The sequence below is a fragment of the Microtus oregoni genome, unplaced genomic scaffold, assembly GCF_018167655.1.
Source record: "Microtus oregoni isolate MIOR12 unplaced genomic scaffold, Mior012 000021F_ref0000039, whole genome shotgun sequence".
Lineage (NCBI taxonomy): Eukaryota > Metazoa > Chordata > Mammalia > Rodentia > Cricetidae > Microtus > Microtus oregoni.
In genome coordinates this window covers 21,845,687-21,865,637 of record NW_024543080.1, presented here as the reverse complement: position 1 = coordinate 21,865,637, position 19,951 = coordinate 21,845,687, and the positions used below count along the sequence as shown (strand labels likewise).

The 19,951-nt window shown below is 44.0% G+C and overlaps 1 protein-coding gene across 1 annotated transcript in view; it reads left to right on the top strand.

Annotated features, from left to right (window-relative positions):
* Positions 1 to 14,558, top strand: part of Spata18 (spermatogenesis associated 18) — a 30,898-nt gene extending 16,340 nt beyond the window's left edge. Inside the window, exons 6-13 of the mRNA XM_041671553.1 lie at positions 1,232 to 1,486; positions 3,158 to 3,434; positions 4,531 to 4,689; positions 6,144 to 6,319; positions 9,760 to 9,883; positions 11,395 to 11,478; positions 13,704 to 13,749; positions 14,034 to 14,558. Of these exons, the coding sequence (XP_041527487.1) occupies positions 1,232 to 1,486; positions 3,158 to 3,434; positions 4,531 to 4,689; positions 6,144 to 6,319; positions 9,760 to 9,883; positions 11,395 to 11,478; positions 13,704 to 13,749; positions 14,034 to 14,041 (1,129 nt within the window). The 3' untranslated portion in view covers positions 14,042 to 14,558. The remainder of the gene's footprint in view (positions 1 to 1,231; positions 1,487 to 3,157; positions 3,435 to 4,530; positions 4,690 to 6,143; positions 6,320 to 9,759; positions 9,884 to 11,394; positions 11,479 to 13,703; positions 13,750 to 14,033) is intronic.
* Positions 14,559 to 19,951: the final 5,393 nt, after the last annotated feature.

Here is a 19,951-nt window from a genome sequence, read left to right as displayed (position 1 = left end):
GAGGTCTATACGGTTTTGGACTCCACCTTTTCATTATACATACATACATACATTATCATTGAGATAAAAGTAGTGCAGAAATTAGTTTTAAATAGGTTCATCATCTTAAGTTGTTCTAGAATTTCCTTCATGTTGAGCATGTACTTGGATATTAACTTTTAATCCTGGATTAAAAGACATTGGAATAAATTTTTGGCAAATCTTAATTTAGACTTTGGACTAGATCCTAGTGATTGTTTCCAGAGGGAAGCAATGAGCTACACGTCCTTTATCTTCTCTTAATTTTGAAGCCTCCCTCCTTTTCCCCGCAAAGGAGCAAGTGGGAAGTGTATTTTATATGTACATATATGCACACACCAAGACACACATCTTTTGATAGATACTTTTCATGTATATTTTAGCTTAATTGAGTTTCTATATATGTTCTAGTGTTAATTTCTTCTAGAACACTCCTGAGGCTTCTTGAGATGCTGTTACGTTTTCCACGTCTTTCTTCCCCTGCCTCCTTTTGATCTCTTATGCCCTGGTTGGTCCTCCACCTTGAACTCATGGCTGACGTTACCCAGTTGTCTTCCGTTGTTTCTAGTGCGCCTTTAAGTCCGTCAGTGCTCTGGCTCCATTACATCCCAGTCTTCTTCTCTTCCTCCTCCACTGTGTCGTCTTCATCAACGCAGGTTCTCGGGCTCTTGCTTCTGTGTTCCAGTGCTCACGCCTCTCGGATCGTAATGAGGAAGCCGATTTTATTTCCAACACTTTTATTTTAATGCTGCATTATTTTTTTTGAAGTCCACACCTCCAGCTGGCCTTGTGCAGTCTTCCTTCACACTCCGTTTAAGAAATGAGCTCCTGAGTGTAGGGATTATACCAGGGTTGGACTAAGTTTTGAAGGGTAAATGCTTTTGGAGTTTAGTGCCAGGAAGTTGAGTTTAGTTGTAAAACACTGCTGTTCCCGGAGGACCCACGTACATAGCCTTTCTTCAGGGAGCCCCCCACCTTGGAAGCTGTAGAAGTGATTTTGTTCCTTACTTATTGTATGGGTTCACATCTGTTTCCTTCAGAATCTCCCCATGCAGCAATGGCATGAGAGTGGCCTCGTTTTCTTCTTTCCTTTCTCCTTTCCCCTCCCCTTTCTTCTTTCTTTTCTAATCTCTTCCCTACCTCCTAAAACATTGGTTCAATTTTTTCCCATCCTATTTCCTTTCTTTCTCATTCCCATTTCCTTTGTTGTTAGACTTAAATCACTTCAAGCCCAGGAAGACGCTCGTCACAGAAACTCAGAGAGTCGGCGCTTGGAGGCTTCAAGATCTGAACGTCGAGCTTCAAGCAAACGGGGCTCAGAAGCACGGGGCTCAGACGCACGGGCCTCAGACGTACGGGGCTTAGAAGCACGGGGCCAAGAGGTGATGTTCGACTATGAGAAACATCTCCAAAATCTGAAGGATGAGATAGCTGTGTTGTCTGCTGAAAAATCCAGTCTCCAGGGAAGGTCTGACAAACTCTCCCAGATCCTTTCATTTGCCTTTCAGGTTTTTTTCTTAGTAGCTAAAGCCTGGACAGTAGGGAGAGGATGACAGAGTGAAATCAAAACCCCAATGTCCTGGGAAGCTCCAGTTTGTAAAAGAGTTATTTTCTTAAACTTGCACCTTCTTTCTTTTTCTCTTTCTTTCTTTCTTTCTTTCTTTCTTTCTTTCTTTCTTTCTTTCTTTCTACAGTATCCTGACTGTAGGCCAGAAGAGGGCACCAGATCTCATTATAGGTTGTTGTGAGCCACTATGTGGTTGCTGGGAATTGAACTCAGGACCTCTGGAAGAACAGTCAGTGCTCTTAACCACTGAGCCATCTCTCCAACCCCTGAACTTGCACCTTCTATCCAGGAAAAATACCTGAGAACTTATGAAGGTGGTGTCTTGGCTTTGAAACCAGGCTTGTGTGAGCTGTTTCTTCAATGGATAGTATACGTTGAAAGGATGTTCCATAACCTGACACTCTTTCTCCAGAAGCCCAGGTGTCCTGTGCCCAGTGACTAGAGATGGTTGTTCATTTTACCGCACTGCGTTATCCCCTTGAGCCACAGTCCCGTTTTGTATCCAAGATTGGCCTGCCTTTCACTATGTAATCAGAACTGGCGTGAGATTTGCCATCCTCCTTCTTCAGTGTCTCGAGTGGTGGAATACGAGGTGTGAAGAAGCACCACGCCTCTCTTCTCTCTCACTCTGTTGATGGGCCGTGCATAGGTTGTTTTCATGAAATCCCTGCTGTTCAACCCGATGGGGAGATAAGTAGGGTAAGTGAGGACAAAGCAGCTGTGGCGCCAACACTGCAGTTTCTCACTTGTTCTAGTCTCCTCTGGCACCTCTTGAGTGAGGTTATTGAAGCATTGGCTCCGTGCCTGTCCCCATTTGCCTCCATGAGTCCTTCGTTTGCGGAGGCTCTCTTCCGCTGTGCAGTGCCGATATTGACTGGAGCTGATCAGCCAATGCAAGTAGTGGAAGTATTTGCCCCACGGGAACGGGCAACACCAGGAAGGACGGTGACAGTCCCCACTCACAGCGGAGGCTGACTGGATGGCTGCCTCACCCTCGTACTTGCATAGTTCCTTCTGTAAGACTTTTCATCGCAGCCTCGTTGCTGTGGCGCTGACCGGTGTGACCTCTAATAGTTTACTTTGCTCTTGATAGCAGCCCAGTTTCAATCACAAGGTCCTGGGAAATACTTGGATGCTGTGTTAGTACTTCAAGGTCAGTTTAAGAAACTCCAGCATCTGACTTGCATGCTAACTCCGGTCCTCATTTGGTGGTGGCACCTCCAGTTGGTCCTCGAGGACTTCCGGTTCCCCCTTTGTAAAATGCTCAGCAGTCAAAGTTGGAGACACTGGGCGACTGAACCCAAGGTTCTCATGATGAAAGGGCTTTGTGATTACTAATTCGCTGGGGAAATATGGAGTATTCTTTCCCATTTCTGGGGCCCTTGGAGACAAAAATGCTTACTCCTAGTGGGGAGGACGTCCCCACAGACCCTCTGCCCACATGTGAGAGGCTGTAGGGTATTAGTGTGTCATTTGTGAAGTGTATGCGGAGAAGACTAAGAGCTCAAGAAGTCCAGGAACGAGGGAAGAGTGAGTCACAGTCTTGCCCAGCTGATTCTTGTTCACCTGCAGGTCAGTGAGGAGCCGGTCTCCTAGCCCTACCTGCTGTAGCCCTAGCCGAGGCCGCAGCCGCAGCCGCAGCAGGTCCAACAGCCCCTGCACTGCAATGGCCAAGGTCAGAAGCCCGTCCCCAAACCGGTCCAAAATGTCCAGCGTGGCTCGCAAAGCGGCTCTCCTGTCCCGATTCAGCGATGCCTATTCCCAGGCCCGTCTGGACGCACAGTGCTTGCTGCGGCGTTGCATCGACAGGGCGGAGACAGTGCAGCGGATCATTTACATCGCCACAGTGGTAAATGTGACATCTGCAGCTGGACTTCGGGTTCTTGGGGCAGTGGGAGATTCAACACCAAATGAACGGTGCAATCTTAAAAGGCTGGTACATCCTGAGGTCACTGGGGAGAGGGGATTCCAGTCCGCCCTTCCTTCCCTCTCATCCTTTCATTAACTATATTTGGGAGCTATTCATTTTTTTTTACAACTGTGAACTATCAAATATACTATTAGCACTTATGTTGGGCAGACATTTATTGCAGTGTCCATCACTCAACACAGGGCTGTCTCAAATGGGTTCACGTCAAATCGACCGATAGTGTACCTTTTGTGATATGAGCCTACACCAGCCCATCTTGTTAGTGTGAGAGTAGACATATCGGAAATCCTGGGTCTATTCATTTACGTCAAAGGTCAGCAAGCTATGTGCACGGGCCACTTCTGACTTGTTTCTGAAACACTGCCCAGCTGCTACGAAGGAAGAACAAGTTTATACTTTTAAAGAGGTGTGATGAAAATTAATCCGTGCCAGAAATTTTTGCCAGTGAGGCCTAAAGCATTTACCATTTGGTTCTTCCTAAGAGAATCTTGCCAGACCCTAGTTTATGTAACTAAGAGTGATTTGGTTAAAGCTACTTTGTGATTTGGTTAAAGGGATTTGGCTAAAGCCTGAGAAAACAAGTCAGTGTTATTGTTATTGTCAGTGTTACCGCATATGGGATATGGGGTAAGAGGTATGGGATAAAGGCTTGTTGGGAAATCTGGGACAGGGTGTTTTCTCTTAACGTATTGGCTGGTACCAGGATGTTACTGTGTGCCCACAGCACAGGACTTAGGTCCCTGGGTCTGCATCATGCTGCTTTTTGGCCCCCAGAGTTACCAACACAATGCTTACTTGTCTTAAGTAGTTAGTTAATTAGTGTGTTATCATGTATATTTCTACAAATGTTTTAACATTGAAGGTCATATTATCTCACGGGTCAAAACCATGTTTGACCAGCCGTGTTTGGTTATCTAGACACCTGTTTGATGTTGCATTCTGAATTCTCCCTAATTCCTTTCTTTGGACCTTTCCACCTCCTCATCAGATAAACTTGCTGTGTTTTCGTGTGCAGGAGGCGTTTCATGTAGCTAAAATGGCGTTCAGGCATTTCAAGATCCGGGTGAGGAAGATGCTCACACCGTCGCACGTGGGGTCAAATGACTTCGAGTGTGCAGTCTTGGACTATATCATTTGTCATCTCGATCTCTATGACGCTCAGAGCAGTGTTAACGTAAGTGTTGGGTCTCTTTTGAGGACTAGCACGTGACTGATGATGACATACCGAATACTGACTGCTTAGGAATCCAACCATATCTTTGGTATTTTGTCTATGGGGTGGAGGAGCACAACATTCAACTTACCCTGTAAAACCAGTTCTTACTGACTGCTTTCCTTCTGTATATGTATGCAAGTGGTGTGTGTGTGTGTGTGTGCGCGCGCGCACATGTGCGTGCGTGTATCTGTGTGCCTGTGGGGTGTGTACACGTCTGTGGAAGTCAGAGGTTGACTCTGTTTCTGCCTTGATCACTTTCTAATTGCTAAAGCAAGGTCTCTTGTTGAGCTTGCCAATTTAGGTACTTTAGCTAGCCAGGTTGCTCAGGGAACCTCCTGTCTCTGCCTCTTTAGTGCTAAGGCAGCTACCCCGAATTTCTGAGAGTGCTGGGATTTGAATACAGGGCCTCATGCTTGTGGTAAATGCTCTACACACTGAGCCATCTCTCTAGTTCCTTACTCAGGCATCTTACGGGGAAATGTTCAGAGCTTTGCACTGCCAGCCTTTAGGTGGGTCTTTGAGACTGGGAGTTTAAATATTTTAGCTCTTAAGAGCAAGATACACTGGGAAATGAGTACTGATTTGGCCTTGACTGTCACGTGACTACCGTGTTGCCTTCCACAGTCCTTTAAGCTCTCAGTGCTCTGACTTTCTAATCTCTGACAGGGAGCCTCAGAGATCCTTATCCCATACAACTGCTGGGAGGGACCAACGAAAGGAGGCGGGCCATTTGTCTAGTGCAAAAAGCAAGCCATTTTACTTCCATTATGGTGTAGTGGAGGAATAGCCAGAATTTTTGGCTGGTATCTCTCACATTTACCCATGGAAGAACGGTCAGGAGGGAAGATGCCTCAGTTGGTAAAATGCCGTCATGGAAGGGTGAAGACCCGAGTTCAGGTCCCAGGCACACACATAAAATCTGGATGAGGTGGCACATGTCTATAATCACAGCATGAGGGGTCAGAGACAGATTGATCTCTGGGACTCATTGGCTGGCCTGACAGTCTATCTAAATCAGGTTCAGTGAGAGACCCTGTCTCAAAAAACAAGACTGAGAGCAACAGAGAAAGACATCCATCATTAACCTATGAACTCCACATTCATATGTGCTCACATGCATAATAACATGTACCCCCACACACATATGAACTAATAAGCACGATGGGCCTCTTCCTTCAGTTTTTTTTCTTCAGTTTTTTAAAGAGGGATTCTTCTTGCTGTTGGTTTGTTTCTGCTGTGTCTTCTCTCTTTTTTCCCTAGTGAGCAGCAGCATCCTTCTCCTCCTGGTACACCTGCCCCCGCTTTGGATCCACATATTTCATTCACATGCTCTTTCCCATCTCCCATCAGTCACATGATGCTGAGAATCCTCTGGATGTCTCCACCAATCGACGCCATCATTTGTTTTTCAGGATGTGATCCGTGCCATGAACGTGAACCCCAAGATCTCATTCCCTCCTGAAGTTGACTTCTGCGTCCTCAGTGACTTCATCCAGGAGATATGCTGCATTGCCTTTGCAATGCAGTCCTTGGATCCACCGCTAGATATCGCATTTGGGGCTGATGGAGAAGTCTTTAATGATTGCAAGTAAGAGACACAGGAGCAGGTGCTAAAAGATGCTCACTGTCTCTGCTCCCTGGGAAGATGGATGGAAAAGAACCATGGGTAGAGAGATCAGTAGCCACTCCCGTGCCATGAGTTTCTTTGTATCATCATCTGGATCCTCCTTGGGCTCATTCTTCACTGAATATATTAGCTTTTGGGAGACCTAAGGAGTTGCCTGGAGCCCTGCTGGATCATTGGAAGTTAAAAAAAAAATGCAAGGCAGTGGTGGCGCATGCCTTTAATCCCAGCCCTTGGGAGGCAGAGGCAGGCGGATCTCTGTGAGTTCGAGGCCAGCCTGGTCTACAAGAGCTAGTTCCAGGAAAGGCTCCAAAGCTACAGAGAAACCCTGTCTCGAAAAACCAAAACAAAAAATATTATTATTACTATTATTGTTTACGGTATATGCATGTGTGTGCATATGTGTGCAGACGGACACTCTTGAGGAGGTCAAAGGTTGATGCTCAGAGACATTGGTACACCATCAACTCAGAAGCAGTCCAGGCGTCTGTTAGGGGTGCACACATCTTCACCAAGGTGTGCTCTGTTTTCTGCAGTGGTTGCACCATGGCGCTTGGGAGGCTGCAGTTCATGAATAGCAGGGATACTCCATGCACACCGGTGTGTCGGACTCCAGTCTAGAACCATTAGATTCTACCAAATTTCACACAGCGAATATTCTTCTAATCAGAAGAATCTGAAATAAGCTGAAACATTCCCTGAGATTTGGCAAGATCTTATCTATAGCTGGAGATTACCTGAGGAGAGGTCAAGCTAGTGGTTAAGAAGGCCAGCTCTGGCCTCAAGCTGCCTTGATTTAAATCCTGACTCTACCTAGTCACGATGTGATCTTGGGAATGGTCCTTTGGTTTTCTGTTCTTCATGTCTCTTCTCTTTCAAGGAGTGGGGTTTGTAATGCTTCTTCCCCAGGCCTGTAGAAGGCTAGCTAAGATCACTCAGATGGAGCATTGAGGATGGTGCCAGGCATGTCGTGAGTGCGTAGGAATATGAACACTGGGTCTTTGTTTTAGCCATAGTTCAGGACAGGTAGCTGCCCAGCATTCCTGAATGCTTACTGATGAGGGAAACCATGCATCTTTCTCTCACCACAAGAATGGGTTTTCTGGTTAGTTTGATCCATGCTCTTGATTCTATGTCTTGATCATGTTCTAGTGTCTTTCAGGTCATGGTTCCCAGTGTGTATCCACTCCAGAAGAGCTGGATGTGTAAACATTGCCCTGCAGTTGGGTCCTTTTCTCTGCAGAGATTCTTACCACCTTCCATCTTTATTTTCTTTCTTTGGAATATGGGTATTATCATTAGATGGTCACCCACTTTGGTTTGTGGGTAACTGTTGGGTCTCTCCATCACATGCTTTTAACCAGAGGAAACCTAGAAGGCTGAGCAGTTGAGATTAGAGTTCCTAACTATAATTGAATGTGATTCTATTGTTGTCCCTCTGTGTCTAGAGGTCCCTATCTGTTGAGTGAACCAGCCAGGGGTTTAAAATATGAGGGGGAAAAAACCTGAACATATATAAACTATTTTTCCTTATCATCTCTTAAACAGTATAGACTAATAATTGTCATACCTCATTAACATTGTGTTAGGTATGGCTAAACAATCTAGATGTGACTTAAAGTATGCAGGGTAAGTTCCATAGGTTATATGAAAATGTAACATTATCTGTCTATCATCTATCTATGTATCTATTATCTATCTATGTATCTATGTATCTATCTACCTATCTATCAATCTATCTATAAATCTATATGTATGTATGTATGTATCTATCATCTATCTATCTATCTATCTATCTATCTATCTATCTATCTATCATCTATCTATTTATAGTCAGTCTTACTACACAGCTCAAGCTAGCCTGGAGCTCATTAACTACATAAGATTGGCTCTAAACTCAATCCTTCTGCCTTAGCCTCTCAAGTGTTAGAATTACATGTTTACACCACATACTCAGCCTTTGAGACCATTTTATATAAGGCACATGAACATCTGGTGACCCTGGTATCTGCTGGGTCCTGAAGCAATGCCACTTGAATACAAGGGGGCAGAGTGTTTTGGAAAGTCACAGAACACATTAGAACACTTAGTAGCTGGCATCCTTTCCCGGGAAGCATTCCTGAAATCCTTTCCTTGGCCTCACGGCATCATAGTTTTTCCCATGATGTGGGCTGGGGACTCCTTGACAAATAGCTCTGATCCTTGGCCTGGGCACTGAGCTCTGTTGAGTTTTCCTTTGAAAGGAAGAATCAAAAAATTGGATAAAGGAACCTAGATTGAAGTGGTCAACAACGAGGGACTAGCACTATTTCATCCCTATTTATCCCTGTCTATCAATGTAACTAAATGTTTTTTATTATGAAAATGGCATTTGCCCATTCCAAGTAAAACTAAGCTTGCTCTTACTGTTTGCTGTTTGTGCTTTGCCTAAACCCGTGTTTCCTCTGTTTGTGCTAACACACTTTCCACACTCCACCTTGCACGCTCTCGTGTGCTCACACTGCATTGTCTTCTTACCCCTGGTTTACTGTTCCAGCCTACTGAGCTATTTTATGGGGTGCCATCATCTAGGTTTTGGGTTTGTTCTGCCTGTCTTTGAGCAAGTTTTTCTACATTTTACCCAAGTCACTGACAAATATGTTGACTTGTCATCAGATCGAGAAAGAGGACTGCAGAGATGGCTCAGTGGTCAAGAGCACTGGCTGTTCTTCCAGAGGAAGAACAAAGAACAGGGTTCAATTCTCAGCATACCACAACTGTCTGTAACTCCAGCTCCAGAGGATCTGACCTCCTCAGGCACTGCATGGACAGAGAGCCCAGACATTCATACCACAAAATATCCATAAACAGAAAAAATTGTGAGAGAGCCCCCAGCATCTTCATTCTGATACTAATTGATCTGCTGATGGTTCCTCTTTAGATGTGACCAGTGAGTCACATTTCAATCTGTCCATGTAAACATTCGCCTAGATTTATTGTTTTGTTCACAGAAATAGCATGAGAGATATTGTAGAAAGCCTCAAAGGACTTTGTCTATGCCTCTAGCATTTTCTAGACTTAGAGCTCTTAGGATTCTGAGAAGACTAGAGACGGGATGAAGTTTGTTGACGTGTGTTCATAGCAAGTCTGTGCCAGAGGCTAGCTGTTTCTGGTTTTTGTTCTAACGATGTGTCCATTTCCTTAACCACAGAATGAGGATCTGGGCCCTTTTCAAATCTAAGCCTAGTCAAAACTGAACTCTTCAGTTGAGTTTCCCCTAGCTTTGCTACAAAATGCTTAACTTCCAGCTGGTGGCCCTGCCCCAGCAGTAGAATGTATGTCTAGCATGCGCAAATCTCTGGGTTTGATCCCTACCATGAAAAAGCAGTTTTTTACCTTCTGTGTTCTCTTGTGCATTTCCACAGGTACCGCCGCAGCTATGACTCGGATTTCACTGCCCCCTTGGTCTTTTATCACGTGTGGCCTGCTCTCATGGAGAATGACTGTGTCATCATGAAGGGAGAAGCTGTCACCAAGAGAGGGGCTTTTGTACGGTGGCCTTGCATAGTGACAGTTCATCCCCAGTGTTTGATTCACAAGTTCGAGAACATTTATAAACCCAAAGATTCTATAAAAGAAGTTGATAGAGTTTGATAAGATTTCATACAAAGGAGAAGGGGAAAAACAGCGTCCTGATTTTTGGACTGTCCCACAATTCTTTGCAATTCCCTGGCAGTGACTTCATTGCTGCTCTTCTGTCTAAAGACGGAGTTAGCCATGGCTCATTTATCTACTCCGTCTTAGAGATATTTTGACATTCCTAATTCTTCAATTGGGGGAAATTATCCTGTTTTTCTCTCCTTGGTATGATGTATAGGGAAGGGAAGGATGGAAGAAAATGGGGCAGAGGGGGTGGGGAGAAAGGAGCTATTTGCTTTGAAGGGGTGTTTCTTATAGTTCTTAGTTAGAGATGTTTTGAACATCTTAAAAAATTGAAAACCCCCAAATGGAGTCTTGCGTGTGTGCGTGCGTGCGTGTGTGCGTGCGTGTGTGTGTGTGTGTGTGTGTGTGCATGTGTGTAAGAGTAGGGAGTTTGTGTGCTGGGATTCATGGCCACAGGGACCTTGGGTATGCATAGACCGTGATGTAGTATTCACCTCATCCTTTCCTAGAGAGAACTAGGTGAATTCTGAAGGGGGTTCCTTGGTCCAGAGCAAAGCCAAGGTGGTGGTTTTAATCCCTGTTTTCTGAACTGGGTGAAAGCGGTGGGGCTTTGAGGCTGCACATAGCAGACTAGAGAAGTTTATTTTAAAAAGCTTACAATGTTGGTGCTATTTTACAAGTTAAAATCCCATTGTAGTGAAACTATCTCCATAAAAATGTTTTGTGTTTCAGAAGTTGAGCTTATGAAAATTGGATTTTGTCCATCTGACAACACATATGCTCTCCAGTGAACATTTTTATAACACAGGATTCTTGCCCTTACAACCCTCTGTTAGGAAAATTTTACTAACGAAGTGCAATTTGGAAGGGAAGGAGGTGACTCGGTCACAGGTTTTTTTTCCTCGATTGCAGTTTTTACGATCCTGTCAAACAGCTTTTGCCTATTGATCTCCTCTCCCGCAAGCACACATTTGCCCTTTTTCACTGACACACAATTAAAACAGTACATCTCCCGTGTGCTTGGAGTATAATTTTCTTCATGTGGACTCAGTAGCTGGCCAGCAGAGGCCTCTCTCTCTGAGCTCAGCAAGACTGATTTATTCTGTAGCTATATGACCCCAGAGCTTCATTTACACGGTAGATACTTACAGTGAGCAAACAGCCTTGAATCCCAAAGCCAAATGTGATGTCTAACAGCTTACAGAATGTGGATACCCTCAAGTTCATTCTAATGGGATTTTACGGGAGAAGTTCTTGCCCAATACTGTGTCTCAGGAAATACTAGGGATGTCACACTGGTGACAAGGGAAAGCGCCGTCCTGTCAGAAAGCCTGGGGTGAGTCATATCTGCTTTCATAAACTCATTACTCTTTCTCTGCCTCTTTCTCTTTCCTCAGTGGAGTTCTGTGCGACCTGTAGCTCGCTGCCGCAGCAGGAGTTTAAGCCCCATCTGCCCTCGTAACCGCATTGGATTAAGCACGGTACATTCCTGTCAAATCGTTGGTGCAGAAAACCTACAGTGATACTTTCCTGTGCAAGGGGTGTTTGCGAATCCATAGGTAGAAAGAGAGGTGATTGCCCTGAACCAACCCCTAAGGGATTTTTCTCTTTTACATAACTATGGCTAAGCAATGTAGCAGCCTAGAGAAAATTAGAAGCGCTTGTCTTTCCAGTTTTCCTGTTTAGGTCTTTCAAGGAATAAAGGACTTTACTCATTTAAGCGTTTTATTCTTTTCACCCTTGAGCAGGCTGTTAGAGAATAGACAGATGGACATGCGGCACTTGAGTCACAGACCTGAACACAGGCCCCTGGTTTTTATAGAAATCAGCACATGAGTTGGAGGGATTACTTAGAGTCGAAATACTTTCTAATGGGTAGTTAGAGTATCAATTTGTCTCCAAATTCCAAGTAGAAAAGATAAAATTAGCTTCTTTGCATATTAATCCTTAGAAAGATTACTAATCTATTTAAATTAAAAAATAACATAAAAATATTTCTGGAAACTCTCACTATTTGCATCCTTAAAAAACATCACAATGACTCAACATTATTAGTCACCAAATAAGATTTAGTCAGCATCTGTTGACTGTGGGGCTGGACCAAAATAGACAGGCTACCGATCCACCGTTCCTTTAAATGGAGATCCTTTCTGTGTGAGCTTGACCTTGTTCTCCAGGAGAGAGTAGCGAAGGGGACCTACTGGTGGCAATACCTCACATCTCCCAAATGTCTCTGGCAATGCAGTGGCAGGGCTTCCTCTGCAGAACCAAGAAGAACAGACCCACCATCACCTCAGAGTTTAGCAAGCATCCGTTATCTCTCCTGTAGGTCCCTTCTCAAGCATAACTCGAAGGCCAGATGTGAGAGGGACAGAAAAATAACCAAATGCGGTCTTCTCCATGAATGGGTTACCATCTAGGAAGATCAGTGTCACGTGAACAACTTAGTTGGACGGTCATGATGCAGATCAAGTTGAGAGGACCATGGGTGATGTGGTGTAATACAGTCTGTGGCGTAAAAACCTGGAGGTGGTGAGGAAACAGCATAAAAGCTGGCATTTGAGTTGGTCTTTTAGAACGATCTGATGTTACCAAGGAAGCAAACCACGGAAGAAATGCTAGGGAAGTGGGAAAGACCCACCATGAACACGGTCCTTTTGCTATTGGGGTTTTTATAAGACTTAATTACATAAATGAATAGTGTGTGAAGAAGGTCGAAAAGAGGACTATGCATTTTATTTAGTGACCCGATAAAGAAAAAGGGGAACCTTGACAGCATCATAATGGGACGTCTCCCCATCCCAAGAGGAAACGGTGTATCACAGGAGAGAGTAGTCGACAGGCTAGTATTAGTAGATGCTTCGCCAGCCCTGAGGACTTGAACTCTGGATTCTCAGTAGAAATTTTATGCAAGGGGAATGTCTTCTGCACTGAGTCCTGAGACATGTTTGAACCCCCTTTTCTTCCCTATTCTCTGCTCAAGGAGGGCAACATAGACCCAAGTGTAGATGAGGACGTTAACATATATTCTCAAAGGTGAAACTGAGCCAACCTCCTTTCTCCGCCCATCTCTCTCTCTCTCTTCCTTCAACAAAGCTAGGCACCTCCAAAAGGAAATGTGAATAGTTTGATTGGTCTGCCTTTTAGGCTTAATTAAGGCTACAATCCCCACAGAACAGATTTCACCTTGGACAGTATGTATTTATCTAACACGTTTGAGAGTTCACAACAGGAAACCGGCTTGTAGCTGGTACCAGGCGTGAGGTCACAGAGTGGTAGTTTCTGCTTAGGGAAGGTAATGGTAAGATTTGAAAAGCATTCTTTTGTGGATGCTCAGACCTTCCTTCGTAGGGCAGGATTTGGACACATGAAAACTTTTATAAAGAGCCTTTGAGTTTATGTCATAATTTTAGCTTTGGTTGGTTAATTGTGTTAAAAAGATTCTCTCCCATTAAGCCACTGACTCTGTCAAATTTTTAATCATGTTAAAAAGTTTTCTCTTTTCTTAAACCATCAAACCCAACTTCCAATCACCAATATAATTTAAACCAAATTAGATGTGCATTTTCTTTAAAAGCCCAGGAAGACTCATGTGGTGCAGTGCCTCAGAGAAACTCCCTGGCTGCTTTTAAGACTCGCCCATGTCCCAGGGATCTGCCCTTGAGCTCTGTCTTGTTTAATTCACATTCCCCTTTCATGTTTTCAGATGTCTCGAAGTCGGAGTCCTTCTCCAATAAGATGTACATTGCCAAGTAAGTGTGACGGTCAAGACGGAGCTTCTTAATATCCTCTATATGATGCTGCATTTTGGAGCACTGTGATTATTCATGGGGGGTGGGGGAAGATCTCTCTTCTCCAATTCATGCTATTCCTTCATTTCTGGGCCCTCTCGCTGATGGTGCCTGGGCTGGTTTCATGGGTTACAGAAGAAGCACTTCCTTGGAGAGATTTAACTGCTATGGCCCTTTTCATTTGGGCAGCTCTGAAGGATGTGTAAATGTGAGCATGGTAACGAGCTGTTTGTTTTTCTCCCTAGGATATTAAAACCACCAGCCACTTTCGTTTACCACAGTCCATTGGAACAGCCAACCTCCTCAGTGCCTCCAGCCACCTGCCTTGTCTGCCTCCGACCTCACTTAACATGAAATGAAAAGGCAATTCTGTGCGTCACGCCGCACAGAGAGTTTAATGCTTTGGCTCAGCGCCTTTGTCGCTCTAGGTCCATAGCAGGTCCTTTCGTTTCATAGGAGCGAATTCCATTAATTTCATAAAACAATTATAGGCATATAGGACCATATTCATTAGAACAAAGTCCATTACAAAAGTAAGGACTTCCCTCCCCACAAGTATGGGGCTCTCTCAGAGCCCACGCTAGGAGTGACAGCAGAAGTCACTGTCCAGCTGAATCCCAAAGGAAGGACGATTGATTTCATTTACAGAGGAGTCAAAAATCCTCTCGTTACTAGCATCAGCTTTTAGCTCCCTGAAACCACAGTTTCAGTGTTCTGATCCCCTCTCAAGGATTCCAAGATATCCATAGTCTCAGGTTGGGAAACTTGTCCCCATAACACTCACTTTAGGGAAAATGTAGACAGTAAGAAGATATTCATTTTAAAAGAGAGCAATTAGCTTGCTTCTCTCTCTGTACTTTGGCTGAATGGCAAAGCTACTGGATTTTCTATTTTCTTTTCCCCTTCCTTCCTTCCTTCCTTCCTTCCTTTTCTTTCTCTTTTTGTATACGGGTGCCATTTAATCAGCTCAGATCTGGAAGCTTTAGCATCAAGGGTCTGAGAACTAACTCTCCCATATTCCCCCCTTTACACATTTTCTTGCAAGATATGCAATCAAACAACAAACTTAATCAACTAGCGACTAACAATCAATTAACAACCAAGCTTAACCAACTGATGAATTAAACTGCATATATACCGGCAACTTATTACAGATAGATTAATGTTGAGTGATACGAGATGCCCCGGAACTGGTCCATGTGAGAGGGCTTCCTATAGAGCAGACCTGTGTCAGCGTGAGATCAGTGTTCACCGTCTGCCATTCATCTCATCCCAGGGACTGTCAACGTTTTCATGCGTGTGTGAAATATCAATCTCACCTCCCACTTCCTTCTCTAGTTGTAAATGAAGACCTCCCATGAAAGCCCTCTGACCAGGGTACACTCATTCAGGGCCCCAAGTGAGGGGCTTGATCTACTGATTTTAAGTCGAGTTTATCTCTTTTGACTGCTTCACTGCTCTGTGCTGGAGAGCATCTAGTCAAGGTAGGAATGGGCGATTACTCTCTCCAGGTAAACACGGGTTCCTTGCTTTTTTGATTTCCCTTTCGTACAGGCCACAGGCTCGTCACTCTGAGGTCCGAGTGCAAAGAAGCATCTGAGACTTTTTGGTGGGGATGAACAAAAGCAAACCTCTCTGAGCATCTTGTGGCTATGCTCGAGGGTGGGAGTAGATTCTTCTCCCCTGCTCTTTGTTCCCTGAATCTTACGATCGCAACTCGATCTGAGGTGTGAATTTCTTCCTCTTTGTGACTTTACTTTTTTGGCCATGATCTCGCTGATGCCAGGACTTGTTCTGAAAGGTGGTGTGTGATTGCCTCCTGACCATTAGTTTGCTGTGTAGCCTTCAGCAAGGCCCTTGACCTCTCTGAGCCTCAGTTTCATTACAGAATGAGCAGATTGGATGAAAATGAGAGTTCTCTTAATCCGAACGGGCTCCTCAGTACTTTACTCTGAATAGCCTGGAATAAAGGCTAAAGTTGGTACAACCCGTATGGCCATATGGATGTAATAAAGGACATGATATACGGACTATAAACAACTTTTAATAAAAGTTTTCAGTAAACAATGGGCAAGGACCATCCTTGAAGATAAAAAGTAAAGCTCCAAGTGCCGAGTTTTCCCAGCATCCGTCTGTGACATCACTGGCTATGACGACACCTCAGTACCAGGAGGCGTCTTGGCACTGGAGGTGACTTTCTGAAGTGGTGGGCCATTTTTTTATTACATTTCAGTTAAAAGCCAGGCTTATTCAACTTAGGCAGTACAATAGTCCCTTGTGTTATGTGACAAAAGGTCTTTCTTGAACTCTTACTAAGCATTGAGAAGGCCCCTGTATCTTAAGTTTTTCTTTCTCTTTCCCCCAAAGCCACATGTGCTGTCTAACTCGTGAAAAGCAGTCCAGTTGTTTGCTCTCAATTCGATTGTGCCACCTGCCATTTCTCAGGTTTCTAGTCTGAGCTGTAGCCATGCAGAGAAAGTCAAAAGTCTCTTCGGAAGGCATCTGCGAACCCAGAGGAAGCTGGCTTGTCCTCGTGGCCTCTGGGTGACGGAGGCTGGAAAGCTTCTGTTTGGCACTCTGGGGCAATGTGAGTGTCTGTGTTATTGCTCAGCGTCTCGTGATAAAACCGCAGTAGCGCGCTGTACTCTGACATGCCTTCCCTCCAGATTCTCAGGCTCCTCCCATCTCCACTAACCCACAAAAGTGAACCACGATCACACATTCATCAAGTAAATACTGGCTTCAGCCTGCCCCAAGTTGACCCTGAGAGAGCTGCGGCCCACGGGGAAGCCAACCTGCTCTGTTTTGTCTTACCACAGCTCCTCTCACCTGTTCAGGATGCCCTGGACCCCGCTTAACCGTTTTCATTTACCTTATTCCAGTGTTTCCCCACAATAGCTAGGTGCACCTGTGGCTTCATATAGAAGGAACCTTTTGTTCAGTGCACTCTACAGTCTTGTTTCAATGTCTTTGTCTTTTGCTTTAGAGTAAGACTCTGTCTCCTTTTCTTCTCTTATTTTGGTACACAGCACTAGTTCTTGGTTTGTTTGAAGGGAAAATCTCTCTCTCTCTCTCTCTCTCTCACACACACACACACACACACACACACACACACACACACACACACCAAGGATGTATATGTAGAGAAAGGGCTGGCTCTATGGAGTTTAATGTCTCATCTAGCTGTATTCCTGAGTGATTTTCTTGTCATAAAGAACAGATGTGAATACACACGAAATAAGAAAGCCAGGCTTGTGCCACACAGCTGTAACCTCAGGACTTGGAAGGTCAATGCAGGAGGACTGCCGAAAGTTTAAGGCCAGCTTGGGCTATTTAGTGAATTCTAGAACAGCCTAAGCCATCTAGGATGGCTTTGTCTCAACAAAGAAAAAGAAAAAAAAATGCAGAGAGAGAAAGGCCCAGCAAATACAGTAAAGATATGCTACAGGTCAACTGAAGGATTCCAACTATCATCAGGCAAATATCTCTATACAGGACAAAGCTGTGGGGCAGCTGGGGAGAACACCCCAGGCAGACAGGTGCTTGCTGTTCGACTGTAAAATTCTTGAGTTTGGATTCTAGTGCCGTAAGGTTGAGCATGCTGGGAAGGTAGAGACAGGCCCCCTGCTAGAGCAGACCGGTGAGCCCAGGTTGTGGGGAAGGGTAGGGAGAAGTTATCTCAAAAATAAGGCAGGGGCAAATTGAGGAAGACACTTGACAACAGTTCCTAGCCTCCACATACAACATGGTGCATACGTGCACCAATATCCATATGCATATACATAGAGAACACATCACACACACACACATACACATACACACACACACGTTGCGAGGGCGGGGGTGCAGAAGGAGTATATAATCCTGACATTGTTAAGGAAGCCAGTGTGAGAAGGCAGACGCATCAGAGGACATCGCTTTGAATGTTTCCCTCCAGCACAGCTGTTGGCTCCACCCATTATATCCTTAAGTTAGAGGGCATTTGCCCATCATTCTAATTGGCTTTCAGGAACACCGCACGTCCTGTGGTGGGGTTAGCGCAGCCAGCTTCATTCTGTAAGGCTAGAACTGGTAGGAGATTTCTTAGTGGTGTTGCTTTGAAAAATTTCATACATGTAGTGAAGGGTAAGATGTTATGGGACTTTAAAGAAGCTAGAAAATTTACAAACTGCATTGGATCATGGAACTGTGAGCCCAGGAACCATATGAATAAGTGAGATTTAGAATGGTATGTTAGCCTTAATATAGGGATGAACAGAAGCCTTGAAAAAAATACGAATAGCTTTCTCATTGCAAATGAAATGGGATAGGACAATTTTACACTTGAAAAACAGCCCAGCAGGGGTCAGCATGAACACACTTTCCATAGTGTCACCAACCATTACCCATCAAAACTGGACATCTATTTGCCTTTCTACTGGGTGAGCGACAGAGGAGAGTGGCAAGTGGGTATATTGCAGATTTAATTACAAATTGCGTTATCATACTTTTAAACTTTTAGTATTGAATTGACGTATTAAAGTGTGTTGTAAAATGTACTAGAAAGGCTACTTAGTAACTAGGCAATGGCCAGAAGATCTTGGATGTCATACTGTGAATCAGGTTCCTTAGAAACTCACTTCCTATGTTGGGACACCGGGGCCTGAGGCCTTACAGTCTCGCTTTTGCCTCTTTGGTTCAGGGAACAAGTCCTGACGCCCTGCCATAAAATAGTATTGGCCCAGCCCTGTGAGTCTTGATGGAGCAAGGCTCCTTTGTTAGCTTTCGAGACGCTTTTCCTGGTGTGCTGGTGGGCATCTGAGTTGTGGGCGAGGGCTTTTAGGGGAGGTCTTGCAGGGTGGCATTATAGAAACCCTGTTCCAGGACATGTGTCTTTAGGATGCATTTTTTTCTTTTTCAGAATTAAATATGTTGTTGATTACTGAAAACCATCGCATTAGCTTCTACAAGTGAATAACGAATCAGGGCCATACCATCGACTAAGCACACTGGCCTAGTCACTGGTTAGTGAGCGCTATGGTGACAAGTGGTACGGCCCGGTTGTGCGCCTGTTGAAATTTAACTCCCACCATGTGGCATACTGGGGATGAAATCTTAGTTCTCTGATGCTTAGAAGTTAGGCTTTTGGGAAGTGGTTAGTACTAGGTGGTAGAGTCACTAGGCGGGGTGCGGTTCAGTCCTGGCGGCTGCAGAAGAGACATGCTCACACATGGACTCACTAGTCTCTGCTGTGTGGTGGTCCGTGCTGTCCGTGGACTCTATTAGCAAGGAGGTCGTCACTCCATGTGTCCCTTAGACCTTGCACCTTCAGGACACTGAGCCACAATAAAGCCTTTAAAAAAATATTTTGCCTCAAGCATTTTATTATAATAGTGAAATATGTACTAATGCAACCAGTTATTGAATAAAAGACCCAAATAGGCAATCTCTTAATTGTGTTCTTTATACATGCTTATCTTTGCTTTCTATTATATATGTACATGTATATAATATTATATGTATAATAATATTAGGTATAATAAATTATGTATATATAATATAGTATATATTAACTATTTAAAAACTGTGTTATGAAACTATTATGAAATAAAATTTCTGGTTTATTATGCTGATGCCAGATTTTATCCAGCATGTATGTTTTCCTTTAAATTCCCTATCTTTACATCTTTATTTCTAATATCTCCCTGGTTCTCTTTGAATTTGTCCCTTTCCCTGGGTTTCAGTTGATCTTATCTCTTTGATAAAAATTTATTTCCCCCAAATATCAGCCCCTAACCTCCAATGTAAGTTCAAGTGAATTGAAGACAACAAATGGTATTTTACATAAAAGATTTATATACAACCTGATTTATACAATGCATTAATTTTACTGAGCTTTCAAGTAATTTCAAACTTTAAATTTTTAGGGTATTAAAAAAGCAACACATTTAAAAATTATACGTACAATAAATCTGACCTCTGGTTTTTCTTAGCTCATTGAGTTCAATGAAAATATTAACTAGTATTTTTCAAACTTTTGACAAAAATACCTGTCAATCACATCAGAGATGCCTTCTTGGGCTTCCCACCGAGCTTATTAAGAGTCTCTAGGTTATTTGTATTAGCCTGACCTAGGTTATCATTGCTGTGATGGACACCATGACCAAAGCAACTTGGGAAGGAA